Source organism: Carassius auratus, chromosome 34 (assembly GCF_003368295.1).
Source record: "Carassius auratus strain Wakin chromosome 34, ASM336829v1, whole genome shotgun sequence".
NCBI classification, from domain to species: Eukaryota; Metazoa; Chordata; class Actinopteri; order Cypriniformes; family Cyprinidae; genus Carassius; species Carassius auratus.
The window spans coordinates 17,908,486-17,922,867 of record NC_039276.1 but is presented as its reverse complement, the minus strand read 5'-3'; the positions used below and the strand labels follow the sequence as shown (position 1 = coordinate 17,922,867).

At 36.9% G+C, this 14,382-nt stretch overlaps 1 protein-coding gene across 1 annotated transcript in view; it reads left to right on the top strand.

Annotated features, from left to right (window-relative positions):
- LOC113053422 (immunoglobulin superfamily member 3-like) overlaps positions 1 to 14,382 on the top strand; it is a 170,798-nt gene that overhangs the window by 122,055 nt on the left and 34,361 nt on the right. The window contains exons 4-5 of the mRNA XM_026218435.1: positions 8,363 to 8,749; positions 12,553 to 12,960. Coding sequence (XP_026074220.1) covers positions 8,363 to 8,749; positions 12,553 to 12,960 — 795 coding nt within the window. The remainder of the gene's footprint in view (positions 1 to 8,362; positions 8,750 to 12,552; positions 12,961 to 14,382) is intronic.

The window sequence follows — 14,382 nt, the reverse complement described above, 5'->3', positions numbered from 1 at the left end:
AGGAGGAGAAGCTCGCAGGCAATTAACTTAATATGGCGTAGTGGCGTTACATTTTAAAATACTATACAAAATAATTAATCCAAATACTTACTCCTGCTCACTCACGACAAAGAACTCCCCGCTAAAGCTCGCCGTCTCTGCAAGATTAACGATGGCAGTTTTCACGCACAGCTACTAGAAGATTTACATCTGTCAGACAGGTTGCTGACGTCGTCAAGCTTCGTTTAAGTCTGCGCGTCAGAAACGGAAGTGCCAAAAAACGCTAAAAAAGGGCTTCACTTGTCTCAATTGAGTTCCAGTGGGCTCGCTGTGTCCATTTCTTTTACTGTCTATGCTTCAAAGCAAACGCAGCCGAACGGCGTTTGGATGAATATGTAAATATATGCTGCGCTTTCCTCTCAATAATGGAGTCATTCCACGTCATTCCAAAAAAATATTACTTTTCTGAACACCCCACAGTATTAATGACATATTTAACTTCCTGAAAAAAAACTAATTTTCCCACCTCAGGCATTAAAACTCTAATATTACTGGTCATTATTTTAAGATGTGGGCACTAGTAATCTCCAACCCCGTTTTGGACACTGTGGGAGCTCTCTGAATATGATAATAAAAATGTATTTTTGATGAAATCAACAATTTCCTGTTAATCAGATATTGCAAATATAAAAGTTACATAAAATCTCACACTTTTACTATACTAAAGCCTGAAATTAATTAATTAATTGATTTATTTATTTATTTTTGTCACAGTAACCTCATCATTTTTTATCAAAGAAGTGGGTTCACTTTGAACTAAAATCAGTATTATTATAATTTCAGACTGAGTTCAACAAACATTAAATAACTTTTTCATAAACTTAAAAAAAATTTAATAATAAAAATGTAGGCGGTTAAAAATGAGACTAGGGTAACGTGGTTTGAAGAGACAAATACAGCTTGACATATAAATAGTTGTTTTTTACTCAAACTCATTGTAAGATTTTCTGTAAACACTGTATTTCATTATGTGACCAAGAAAGACAACAGATATAAATTGCAACTGGACTAAGTTTTATTGACCCGACTGCAGGAAAAACAACAATAACATTGTAAACATTAGAAGATTATAAACTGACTCAATAAGTCATCAAAATAAAACATAACTTGTGTGGCATTCAATAGAGCCTCGTGCTGTGGGGCTGTTTTTCAGTGGCAGGGACCGAGTGATTTTTCAGAGTAGAAAAAAAGCTCAGTATCAAAAAATTGAGATAGCATTAATGATAATGATTCAGAATCTTAGACTAGGCGGAAGGTTCACCTTCAAACAGGACAACAATCGCACACGGCTAAGATAACAAAGAAGTGGCTATGGGACATCTCTGTGAATGTCCTACAATGGTCTAGACAGAGCCAGACTTGAACCCGACTGAACAACTCTGGAGAGATCTGAAAACTGATGCACCGACACTCCCCATGCAACCTGATGGAGCTTGAGAAGTCTTGCAAAGGAGAATGAGAGAAACCATCCAAAAATAGATGTGCCAAGTTTGTAGCATCATGCTCAAAAAGACTTGAGGCTGTAATTGCTGTAATTTTTTTAATGAATTTGGAAAGATTTCAAACAAACTTCGTTCACATTGTCATCATGGGCTATTGAATGTACAATTTACTGAACACTGAGATGTGAAAATCTAGGCAGAACACACGTGTCTGCACACATAGCTTTGACATGGACATTACTACATTCAACATATGCATGTAGTAAGATTCTTGATCAAATATAATAATTCATTTAAAATTACTGGATAACTTCATAACCAAAATGTTAAAAACACAATCCCATCACAATCTCACCCTGTTATGATCAAATAAATAACGGGGTTGAGTGTGACGGGGTTGTGATTCTTTACTAAAAATGGCACCTGCCCTAAATGTAGTGAATAACAGGAAAGCACATGGTATGCATGATATTTGAAAAAAAAAAAAATGTATATTGTTAAAATAACAAAGATCATTTTCACAAGTAATCATCTTTATTTGACATAATGGGGTTGAGTCGTTAAGCTTGACAATCACAATATCACAATATTAATAATGTTGTAGTTATAAAAGAAGGTGGTAACTTGCCTATGTCTGCTCACAGTGTTGTTTAGAAGATTTATATGGTGTCACTTCCTGTTAATGATGTCACATAGGGATCAATTCATTATTTTTATGGGGGAGCATGATTTGTGTAACGGTGTTGATGGGATTGATTTTGATTTTATTTAATAATCATTAATTTACTTAAAATAAACATTAATAGCAAAAAAGTACAGATAGATATTTATGAAAATAGCAAACTGTATGGACTTTTTTCTAATTGTATTATTTATATCCCAGGTACACTTAGAAGGCCATGAGGGACATGACAAAATAGGTGGTGTCCACTAAAAAAAAAAAAAAAAAAAAAAAAAAGATAATTTATAATGTAAAGATAAAATGTATGTCATGTTTTTAAAACGTATTAAAGGAGACATTTCAATTACAACAAAAATATTTTTAAAATAGATTTTGGTGACTCGATAGATAAAATACACTTAAAATGTCCAAGTGACTCAAATCTTACCGTTTCGTGGAATGACTCAACGAAATAAACTGGCAGCAGTGTGAATGCAACAGGTAAAAATGCATTTGATTACAACGATGTAGATTTTTTGCATGAGCTCTGCAGTAAAGTCCAGTCACGTCATATTTATATGCAAAGCCTTAAATCAAGCAGCTTTACAGTATTAAACATGAAAAACCAGAGTCAGTGTCGATTTCAGTTAGAATTACAACTTGATTTTCTGTTATAAAACAGATCTCCAGTGTGGAGCTAGCTAGTGATCAAATATTTCATTAAAGTGATGGTTTGCAAAGATCAAAGTTTGATCTAGCTCAGAACTGTTTTGACTATCATACCCCTATAAGGTATTTTAAGGGAGATTATTCTATAAAGTTTACCCAAGAATAAAGTCTTATCACTTACCTTTATTCTGTTTCTTATCCTATATTCTTATAGACTTACAAAAGGAGATTTAAGGCAGAATGATGTGTCATTCAGTTACTTGTCAGTCATCTTATATTTTGTGACAAATATATATATTTGCATAAATTAAATGTATAATAATTGTAATTACATAATATGGCTTTCAAAAGCTGAAGTGATTACCGTTATTTGTTAGAATATTGCATAAGTCAACATTTTAACTAATTGCAAAAGCTGAATAATCAGTCAGTGTCTACTGGTTAATCAGTAAAATAATTTACAAATAAGCTGATTAATCGTTAGAATCAAAATAATAGTTTTTTGCAGTCATATTGCTCATACAAGTTTAGAATAGCATAACAGAAGTTACATCTTTTTAAGACGTATTAAACAAACTGTACCTCTATCCCTTACAATTGTTTATATGAAATCAAATATAGTGTCTGTTCTGACTAAGATGATACTTTCTTCAAACACTTTACACCACAGAAGTGCTTATGTGTGTAGTTTAAACCTTTTAGACAGATGAGTCAACCAAGCCTTGGTCATGGTCACCTTGCTGTCTAAAACAGAGCATGCATGACTCTGCTTTCCTGCAGAAATGCTTAATTATGCCTTGTGAGCCGATCACTATCTAAAATTAAGCACATTACCGGAGTCCCAGAGCGAAGGCCGCTGATCCTCTTAAGATCAAACTCCCTGTCATGGAGTATAGAGCAGGCATCGGCTCTCACGAGTCCATTCCTCAACCATAGAGCATGGCATAGTGAAGTCTCAGTGGTCTCTCACGTAACAAGCCAGTCACATCGGCTCATCTAACTCCAAACCATCAGTTGAGTAATCATCAGTACTGACATCTGCTTAATGACCAACACCTTTTAAACGGGAAAATAATGTCAATTCTGTCATTGTTTATGAATGTATGAATATATATATACATATCCACACAAAATAAATGACCGCTAGTATGTTTGAAAGAAAACCTTAGTAGTTTTTCTAGGGCTAATCAACATAAATAATCATGTAATAATTACTAAATAATTATTTTGGGGAAAAACAACCCATTCTGCACCATTTCTGTTTTATGATTTACTGAGGTTTGTTGAGGATAGTGAAAAGGCAGCTCAATACTTGTGAAGTGACACTTTGTATGATGAACATATCTAAATTTAAGCCAAAATTCACTCTCAAATCAAAGACTATACACAGACTTCAAATGTAGTGAGACAACCCTCAAATGTTGACTAATGTCCTCATTGGTTCTTGTACATCACAAGACCATATCATAACGGGTTGTGTTGCACTATTTTATGTTGCCTGTGGATGTATATGATGATCAGGGATTTCGTAGATCTGGACCTTGTTGACTTTCATTGCATGGACAATTATTTATATATTGTTTTGTGTTCCACAGTAGAAAGAAACTACAAGAAGATGAGTAAATGATGACAAAACTTACATTTCTGGGTAAATGTAAGTTTTGCGAGAGTTTTAGCACTAAGTTTTTAGAACTAAGGGTGTTTGATGTTATTGTCAGACCTGATGTCTGATGTCTGATAACCCCACATTTGATTTGAAAGAAAGGAAAAGGGAATAATTTTACTAAATAATGACTTAAATGTTTCTCAGTCACACTCTGCAGTCGTGTTGGGTGAACTGTTCTTTAACACAGTGCATAGGGTGTCATAGATCTGAAATTTTCCTCTCTCCCCTTCTCCAGAATAGCCATATTTCACGGAACAGAGGCTTGGACAGAAAAATGCCTCCCTCATCTCCGGCTTTAGTCCATTACTTTCCAATTTATTACAGAGCCGTCGCTCTGTGCGGAGCATAAGACAGCATGTACAGCAGACATGAGTGCTGTCTCTCTCTGACTGAACACAGGACTGTAACTCAATCTCAAAGCACACTGGCCCAGTGGTTTGATGGGAATGGAGGGTGACAGCGCAACTCCTCATCAAACGCGCGGCGGGAAGGGAGCTGCGACTGACATGTTAATTCAGCCCTATTATTGGTCAAGAGTCCCAGGGTGGGCGGATTGAATGAAGAGAGGACAGGTTGTGATTTTAGGGTGTATATATTAGATGGCTGTCTCCCATGGGCACTTCCACAGATGGGGACTGAGCCTAATGCCTGTGATTGGTTGTCTTCAGCGGTGTAGAATCAGGGTGAAATAAATGCAGACTTCCCTTCAGCTCATGTGACCAGTGATTCTTGATACATGGCCATGTGACACTAAATAGCCACCGTTTTTGTGGAAGACACATTGACTCTTAGTAGAACAACTTGAATATTAGCTAAATCTGCTTTCGGGAGTTTAAGAGAAATCTACACAAGGCTCATTTTCACATAGATTTTTTTTTTTAAATAGATTATGAAACTGGATTATGCTCACAAAATGTCATCCAGCAATGTTCATTTGACCCCACTTTAAAGGCATGAGCTACATTAGTAGTCAAACTGATCATAACATGTTTAAGCTACAGTAGCAAAACTCCTGCAGCCTGCAGAGAGTGAAAAAAGCTAACACCATGTAACACTAAAGAGCCTCTGTTTTGGTGCAAGAATCCTTGACTGTATGTGGACAAAATGAGGAAAAAAGTCCTCTAGAAGTTAAAGGGAGCTTACAATGGAGTTGAAACATTTCAGTAATTTAGCTACTTACAATGAACTCATTTATAAAGTTGATTGCTAAGTGCCTTTTTGAAAGTCTCAGTATGTGGGGCTGTTTACAGTAAATGGCCTTTGAAAGCCTTTATAGACGGTCATCTGTTTTATTGTAAGCATCTTCCAGTCAAGTGTTCCAGTTTTCTGATAAACTACACTTACTAAAGACACATGACTTTCAGTTTGTTATGCCTCCATGTTTTTTTACGGCCTTCTACTATCAAGCAGCATTGTTATTGTCAACTAAAACTATGAAAATAGTTTTTTTTTTTTTTTTTTTATAATAAAGCTGCAAAAAAATTATATTGTATATGTATATTACATGAAAAATTTCTAAAGTAGTAAAATTGCTCAAATTAAAACTGAACAAAAAATAATTAAACATACTGTAAATAGAAATAAAAGAAATAGAAAAACTGAACTCAAAACGTAAAAATATAAAAAATGAATATAATACATACAATAAACAATGAATATTATAATAATATATAAACTGTTATAAATAAATTCTAAAAATAAAACAACAGTACAGTATCTAGACCAAGTGAACAAAATGTTTAATAGTTGTTACTTACTAAAATCAAAAATTTTATTTAAATGTTCTTTTAAGCAGTTGATATACAGAGATATTTTTCATATATTCAGTTTTAGTTATAGACCTTTTTGGTGCTGTCTTTAGGTCATGGACCATTTTCTCTACTTTTATTAAAAGATGCTGGCAATTACACACAGGGAGGGTTTATTACAAAGTTGGAAACTTTATTAGAAGGTAGTTTTTAAACATAAATGTTTAATGGATTTTAAATGGAGTCAAGGTGAAGTCATTATGGCCTGATCCTTTAGCATGCAAGCCAGGCTTCACCTGACTGAGGTTCCCATTAGAAATTCCAGAGAGCAATTCAAGAGCAACACTGAAACTAGGGAAGAAAGATTTGTCTGTAATCCCCTTTTCTAGCTGGCTGTGTCCAAGTACCCTTCCAGCTAGACAACACACAAACACAATGCTCTCTGTGTACTAGCCAGTGGCTAGAACATGCTGACTAGTCATCAACTTGGTCCAACTAGAAAACAGTAACCATGTTCCGAAAAACCATGTTAAACTTGATTTTCCAGTAGGGGAGCTCAAAGCTGCTGAAGAGAGAAACGATTATGGACTAGGTCATGTGCGATTATTCTATTGTGCATATTTTGCAAAGCACACCATATGTCATGCTCATAACACGTGTAAACGTTTGTGTGTTTTCTCTCATCTGTCTGTTAATGTGTTTATTGCTCTGGTGAACTGTGGGGTGAAAAAAACAGAAGTTGTTCAGTAAGCATTAATGGGACATCAAATGGCTCATTGATGCACATACTACACCAGATCGATGGACTCATTTCGTAACGAAGATTTTGGCAGTGAATCTCACACAGCAGCTTGTTCATGCAGCCCCCTTCCAGCTACCACAGTTATTACCGCTTCCACTCAACACAATTGTCTCTTTCTCTCTTTCTCTCTCTGGTTGACTGTAATACAAATCTATTGTGCATACTAAATTCAAATCTAATAGCGTCATTCATGCTGTGAACTTTCAATCCTGACATTTCCTCCCCATTCTAAAATCTTTATTCATGTGACTTTGAAAGTATCCCTCTCCTTATGAATGCCAGATTCGTTCACAGTCGTCTTATTGTACTGTACTTGACTATAACGAAGCTGTAATAGGAGGAAGAACATCTTCATAATTAGATTCTAATAAGATGTCAACCCCGGAGGTCTAGGGTTCAGTGAACATAGTGACAGTGTGCATCTTTTGTACAAAGCACTTTTGTACTCCTGGCTGTCAGTCATCTCTTCCAGGACACATCAAGGGGAATGATGAAGTACAGCTATACACTCTCACTGTCTTCCTCTGATTTGTTGAGCACACTGGAACATCACTGCAAACTGTCGTACTATTGTCAAAGTACTTGTTAAATCATTTAGATTTTATTTTTAAAACTGAAACACTCATCTTTTTTGTTGTTTTTGCACTACCATGTGATCGATTACGTACTACAAATTTCAGATTCTGTTAACCTCTCTTCCACCGCAGTCTGATCCAGAATGGAGAGATTTATTTATATTCACCTAATGTATCCCGTTGTTTTTTCTCAGTTTTTCCTCATTCATTTCCACGTGCAGCCCTTCATCTCCACTGCTAATTAATCTGTCTGAAGCTTGCAGATTTAGACCTAATACACAGACTGGCTCCATTCAGGCGGCCAGTAATGTCTTAATGGAGCAACACGCTGCTTGAGCACCACAGGAGGAAAGGAAAAACAGCCACTGGCCTTTGTTTCCCTGTGATCTGTGAATTCCTCTTTTAGAACAGGCCTGTTTACAGTGCTGTTATTTTGGAGAGCATTGCACAGCGTGAGATACGAATAATGGCTGCATGTAAAAACACACATCACCATCATCATCATCATCCCCCCTGTACGTTTCACGAGTCTCTCTCTGTGTCAGTGCCATGTACTTATGCAGTAGAGTGTTTCTCAGGAAGTGTGTTGTAGTAATTAGAGCTCAGGGGCAATCACCTCTGAAGAAGCCAAATGAAGTGAAGAAAGTGCTTTTCTGATGAGCTGCACAAACTGCATATCATATGGAAATTTGTTCTATGAATGACAGTTGCGGACCGTTTTGTCATGGCTTAATCAAATTTCTCTCTCTTTCTTTGGCAGATCGAGACTTTAGTATCCAGGTGACCACCGAGCGCCGGGCCTACACGGCTGGTGAGCCGCTGGAGCTCCGCTGCACCATCGACGCTCAGAACGTTCCAGAGCGCTTCTTCTTGGTGTCGTGGGTCTTCAGCAGCTCCCCCGTAGCCGTGATTGGGCCCAGCGCCGTGCCCGTATTGGGACCCAACTATGTGGAGCGGGAGGCCACCGGCCTCCTGACTGTGCGCAAAGAGAGCCCGTCCATCCACCTGCTCAAGTTACAGCGGCTACTGCCGGAGGACTCTGGGAAATACATCTGCAGAGTGACAGAACGGGAGAAGACCCTCACTGGAGATTTCATCGACCGCAGCAAACGGTCCCGTAATGTTCAGATCACTGTAACCCCTCTCAGTGAGTATGATGGTTCTTTATTGGCCCTCTGTTTCTGACTGGCCCCTAGAGTAGTTAGCTGATACCTCTCAATAGCTATCTTATTAAATGAAAGATGTTACTTTCTGTCTCAATATAGATGCTTGTCACCTTAAGTGGATTATTTTGATGTAGTTTAGCTTATAAGCGAGCAGTTTCGGAAAGTAGAGTTAAGAAATTGGTTTAGTAATACTTTGGAGGCAAACAGCTATTAAAGGTCTTCTGCTGAAGGTTTCTACAATATACGTACAGAATCAACCTCTTATAAGTGATTTAAGTATCTCCCCATATTTTCGCAAATGTTTTTCTGTTGTTGTGCCAGGTGCTCTCTCATAGCGCAGACTCCTACTGTTAGAAGTATTGAGTAAACAGGAGGAAAAAAAGAACAGTTGTGTGAAAGCAGTTCAGCTGTTGTCAAGATAGTTAAACTTTACCATTGACGAGTAGCAGTGTAGTGTGACAGAACACATCAGTTTTTGTCTCATTGACTGTGATTACATGAACAACAAAATCCTGAAGAATATAAAAAATCTGCTCATTATAAAAAACAAGTAGACATTGAATTTGGTGGATTGCTTTTTGTTGTTTTTGTTGGATAAGCTGAAACAATGTTCATATAAATATTTATATGGTTAGTAAAATGTAGATATTTAATTAAAAATCTATGCTGCTTAGACAATGTATGACCTTTATCTGATTGAGGAACATTATTTAAAGCATATGGTCCCATTGTATTTAAAATAAATTAATATTTTTATTCGGCAAGCATGCATTCAGTTGATCAGAAGTGACAGTACAGACAAAGGATGTATATTTCAGCCAAATGTAGTTCTTTTGAACTTTGTTTGTATAGGAATACTGAAAAAAAGTGTTACAGTTTCCACATAAATATTAAGCAGCACAACTGTTTTCAACCAAAATATTTGGAATAGTTATCTGTGTTTTGTTAGTAGCTTGGATTGTACTTAACTACCTATAGTTTCAATAGTAAGCTACAGTCAGATTAGCTGCCCTGACAGTGGTTGTGTTTAGGGCAATGCTGTACTGTGTCCTGTGTAAAATCAATTAATGCAAAGCATTTTTTCACAACTTGGTTTAGTGGAGGCCTGAAAAGCCCTTGAAATAGCATTGCATGTCAAGTGAGAGCTACTCAAAAAACCAAGACTAACAGGCATGAAATGAAAGTGGGAATGCCGTCGCCTTCAGTGTAGCCATGGTAGATCCCCAAGGTGGATGGGATTGTGCCCAAGCTAAGAAACCACAATGGAGCTCAAGTACACGTAGTTGATGAAAGCTAGATGGGGGAGAGGAGGTGAATCAAAGGTTAGTAAGAATGTATCTGTTCGGTTTAGACTTTGCCCACCCAAATCCAGCCTCGTCCGAAAATGGTCCTTTCACACTTTGTAAATTGGATATCTTTCTTCTCCTTAGGGGAATCTGCTTTTAGTGGGTCTGGAAGGGTGGCCAGCAAGTGAAGATGCATTATGTCAACATGCCATGATATTGTAGTCTTACAGTTGTTTGCATGGTTTAGCTACATCTGCATGTTATGTCTTTCCTTTCCTTCCAAAACTAGTTAATACTGTTATAGCAAATAGTTAAAACATTCTGCAAAATATAATCTTTTGTGTTGTGTGGAGGAAAGAAAGTAATTCAGGCTTGGAACGACGTGAAAGTATGTTAGGGTGAACTATCCCTTTACGATGGCTAGAAAAAGGGAAACAACTCTTAGAAAGGTTTGTAAGTGAGGCACTTTATTACACCATGCTTTGGTCTTTGCCCCCGCAGGAAACCCTATGCAATATTTGCAGGGTTATTAGAGCAGTAGATTGATAGCAGCAGTTTGGATTCGAGACAGTGCAGAGTTCAGCCCCTTCTTAATCCACATACTTGTCCTCTGTCTTCTGTTCAAGGCCTCACTGAGTATCTAAGTAGGTCTTTCAGACAATATATACAACCAAATCATCTGCATATAGAGAGACTGGACTGGGTGAAGATACAGCCATCCCCCAACTGATCATTGTGTAAACGTCTTATTTCATCTCCTCAGAGCAAAGGAGCGCATTAGAAATTGAAATCAAAGCCTCTTGTGTTTGTTGCCTGGTTGGTCGTGGTGGTTTTCTTCTCAAGAAGTTCTGCTTAAGCCTCTTTCTGAAGGGAGCCTTGGATGACCCATGGGAACGGCGCAAACTTTGTCTCTTTAAAGTCCCATTTGTGTTTTATCACATGCTTCATTTTACAGGGATGTGGTGGTGTGAAATCCCTGTGGAGAACTCTGGAGATGTCTGCGGAGGCTTTGATCTACACTCATGCTTACAGTACATGATCGCTCAGGCTCTAGACCTCTTACTGAGAAAACTATTCCCGAAGTCCTGCTAGTCCGAGGCCTAGTCTATATTAAAATCACATATTGATTTTAGTGATAATGTACAGGCCTAGTCTCAGACCTAACATAACTTTCAATTTCAATTAAAAAGAATACTTAAAACTGAAGAACTGCTCTACCCATAGACCTATATTACACTTCTTCCCAGAAACCATAATCAATGACTTCTTACTATGCCATCAGTCAACGTATGTATATGTTTTGCATTAAATATCATGTTACTTTATTATTAATCAATGACAGTTCATATACTACCAATCAAAAGTTTGGGGTCTATAAGTTGTTTTGTTTGTTTGTTTATTTGTTAGGTTTTTTTTTTTTTTACCTCCAAATCAACATTATAATTATTTCTGAAATATAATGTGACATTGGAGACTGAAGTAACAGTATTTAGCTTTGCCATCACATGAATAAAATACATTTATAAATATATTGAAATGAGAAGATAATTAAATAAAAAAAAACGTTTTTTACTTGAAATGTTACTGTGTTTTTGATAAAGTACTGTAAATGCAGCATAAGAGAGTTCTTTAAATAACATTTAAAAAATCTTACAGACATCTTATTGTACTTTTTATTACTTTTTATTTACTTTTTTTTTGTATTTACATTTTGTAGCTTTGAATCAAATGTGGTAACATTGCAATTTATATGGGTGCTTGGTTCATGTCTTGAAACTCTTTAATGAAGAATGTTTTTAAATGCCTGTGGAGAAAAATGAATGAAAAATACTTCTGAAATCAAGGCCACTTACAAAAAGTGGCCAGTCACTGGTCTTATAGATTGCTAACTTAGATCCACCAAAACACCGTCCATTACAGGCAGCTCCTTCAAAATTCGAGGAGCCTTGTGGAGACCTGGAACTTTGTGTTCTTGCCTCAGGCATTATCAGCATCCATCTCCAGTGGCTTTTGCACTCACATTCAGAGACAATATAGTAGAAGAAAACAGATCATTCATAGAGAAATAGGTTGCTTTACGTACAGAAGCCTGACCTTTAAGTTATAAAAGAGCCTGTTGCCCTATTGGTAAAGGCAGGACCTCAATTTATTTCTCCAGAATGTGCATTAGCTTGGCATGCCAGCTAAAGAAACTAAGCTGATGATACAAATGTATTGTATTGTATTGTAATTTCTTCATTCAGGCCGATAAGGATTTTTCTTATACACCTAATGTGTACAGAGAAAATAGTGTTCTTGTTTACTTGCCATTTAGGGACTGTATTACAAAGTCAGTTTTAACCCAATGAGAATTTGTGTTGTTTTTTATACAGCTTGTCATGAGTAATCTACTCATACATAATGTAAAAGTACTCTAATTAATATGATAAACTTGCACTAGTGTCATGTTTCCAAAGACTGATGTCTCATTTCCTCTGTTGTTTGTCTGTCTCTCATAGGAAGTAACATCACTGTGTCATTATCCAGTAACACTTCAGAGATTATGGAGGGCGAGACCATCCAGTTGACCTGCGTTGTTAGCAACACTGTGGGTCCCCTGTCAGTGACATGGCAGTGGACCGATAAGGAGGGCGAGGGTCCCGCTGTAACAGTGGCTTCAGTGGATCGTGAGGGAACAGTCACTCCTGGGCTCACCTTTAGGGAGCGCAGCAGCTTTGGACAGGTCCGGGTGGAGCGGGTTCGACCCGACACATTCACCCTGTTCCTGTATAATGCCTTCCCCTCAGATGAGGGCCAGTACAGATGCAGTGCCACAGAGTGGTCCCAGAGCGGTACTGCACCTGAATGGATTTGGCAGCAAATTGGAGACGAATCCGCCAGCAAGACTGTCACGGTAAAATCAGTTGGTAAGTAAGATCACATACATTATTTGGAGCCTTATTTATTTATATAAACCACAAATCTATTATTTGAAGTTTGGGAAAAAAAGACCAATGGACAAACGGATAAAAAAGTTTTGGTGACAGGTAGGTTATGTACAAATGCAAGGAAATGTAAATTAGAAGTATATGTGTTAAATAAATGTATAATAAATGTATAAATAGTGTTGTGTATTACACGTTTATTGCTAAGTTAGTTGTTCATTAGATGGATTGCCTGAGAGAAAAATGGTTTGATACTTTTTTGTTGCTAGAACTATATCAGCAGCTCTAGATAGATATATTCTAGTCAAATATAAATAAGTTATATAACTTATTTATATTTTATATTATATTCTAGGTGTGATCCTTATATGATTGATGATATGATTTTTTTATTATACATTTAACTTTTTGGGTCAGTGAGATATTTTTTCAGCGTATTTTCTTTAAATTGATCAGCAGTTATTTTCAACTGTACTGATATTTCTTTACTGTATTTTGATACTGTGCATTTTGTATTTATAAAATATTCCCTCATAAAAGTAAAAAAAAAAGTGCTTTAAGTTCAACATCAGGGGACAAACATTTTTATATAGAAAGTTAATTCTGACACTGTATTTGCATACATATAGTGTTTTGTACTCATGCAGTGTACAGTATTTTACTGTCAGCATCATTTCATATTCATGACATAATAAAATGTCTGCTTCATACACACATATAGACAAACTCACACTTGAGTTCACACAGTGACAGGAATATAGACCCACTCCAGGGGAGTAGAGTGTTGAAGTGGCATGTGCTCTGTAAAGCTGGATCCCTTCCAGTAGTCAACATACAGTAGTCCACTCATGCTTGTGCTTGCATAGTATCATGTACATGTAGAGCAGTGGAACTGCTGTCAGCTTTCCATCACGATCAATAGCCGTGACTCCCCAATCTGCTCTTTAACTGTGTATGTAATGAGGACACAAACACACACACACACACACACACACACACACAGACACTTGCAGACAGCAGAAAGGAAAAGCATGAGTGGATAGCAAGCTGGCAGATGCTCTAAATAAACACACTGTGAAGTAGCATGTGTTGCGTTACAGTGAGTGGTTTTTAGACAAGATATTGGATCACTTCAACATACAATGTGTCTCCTGTTTAGATGGTGAATTGTGTAACTTTTTTGATACTTAAACAACTTTATGCTCTTCCAGCTTAGTTTGTAGAGACAAGACAGCTCTAAATCAGCCATTTGTGGTTTTTTCTTTGCATGGCGATTTAGATTTTAACCAGCTGCGTGTTTCTGGTGAACTGCCTGTTTGGGACAGAGCAAGGATAGACTGGCCCTGGCACACTGGTTGAGATTCACTGATGTACAAACACCTATGAGGAAATTGTAGACCAAAG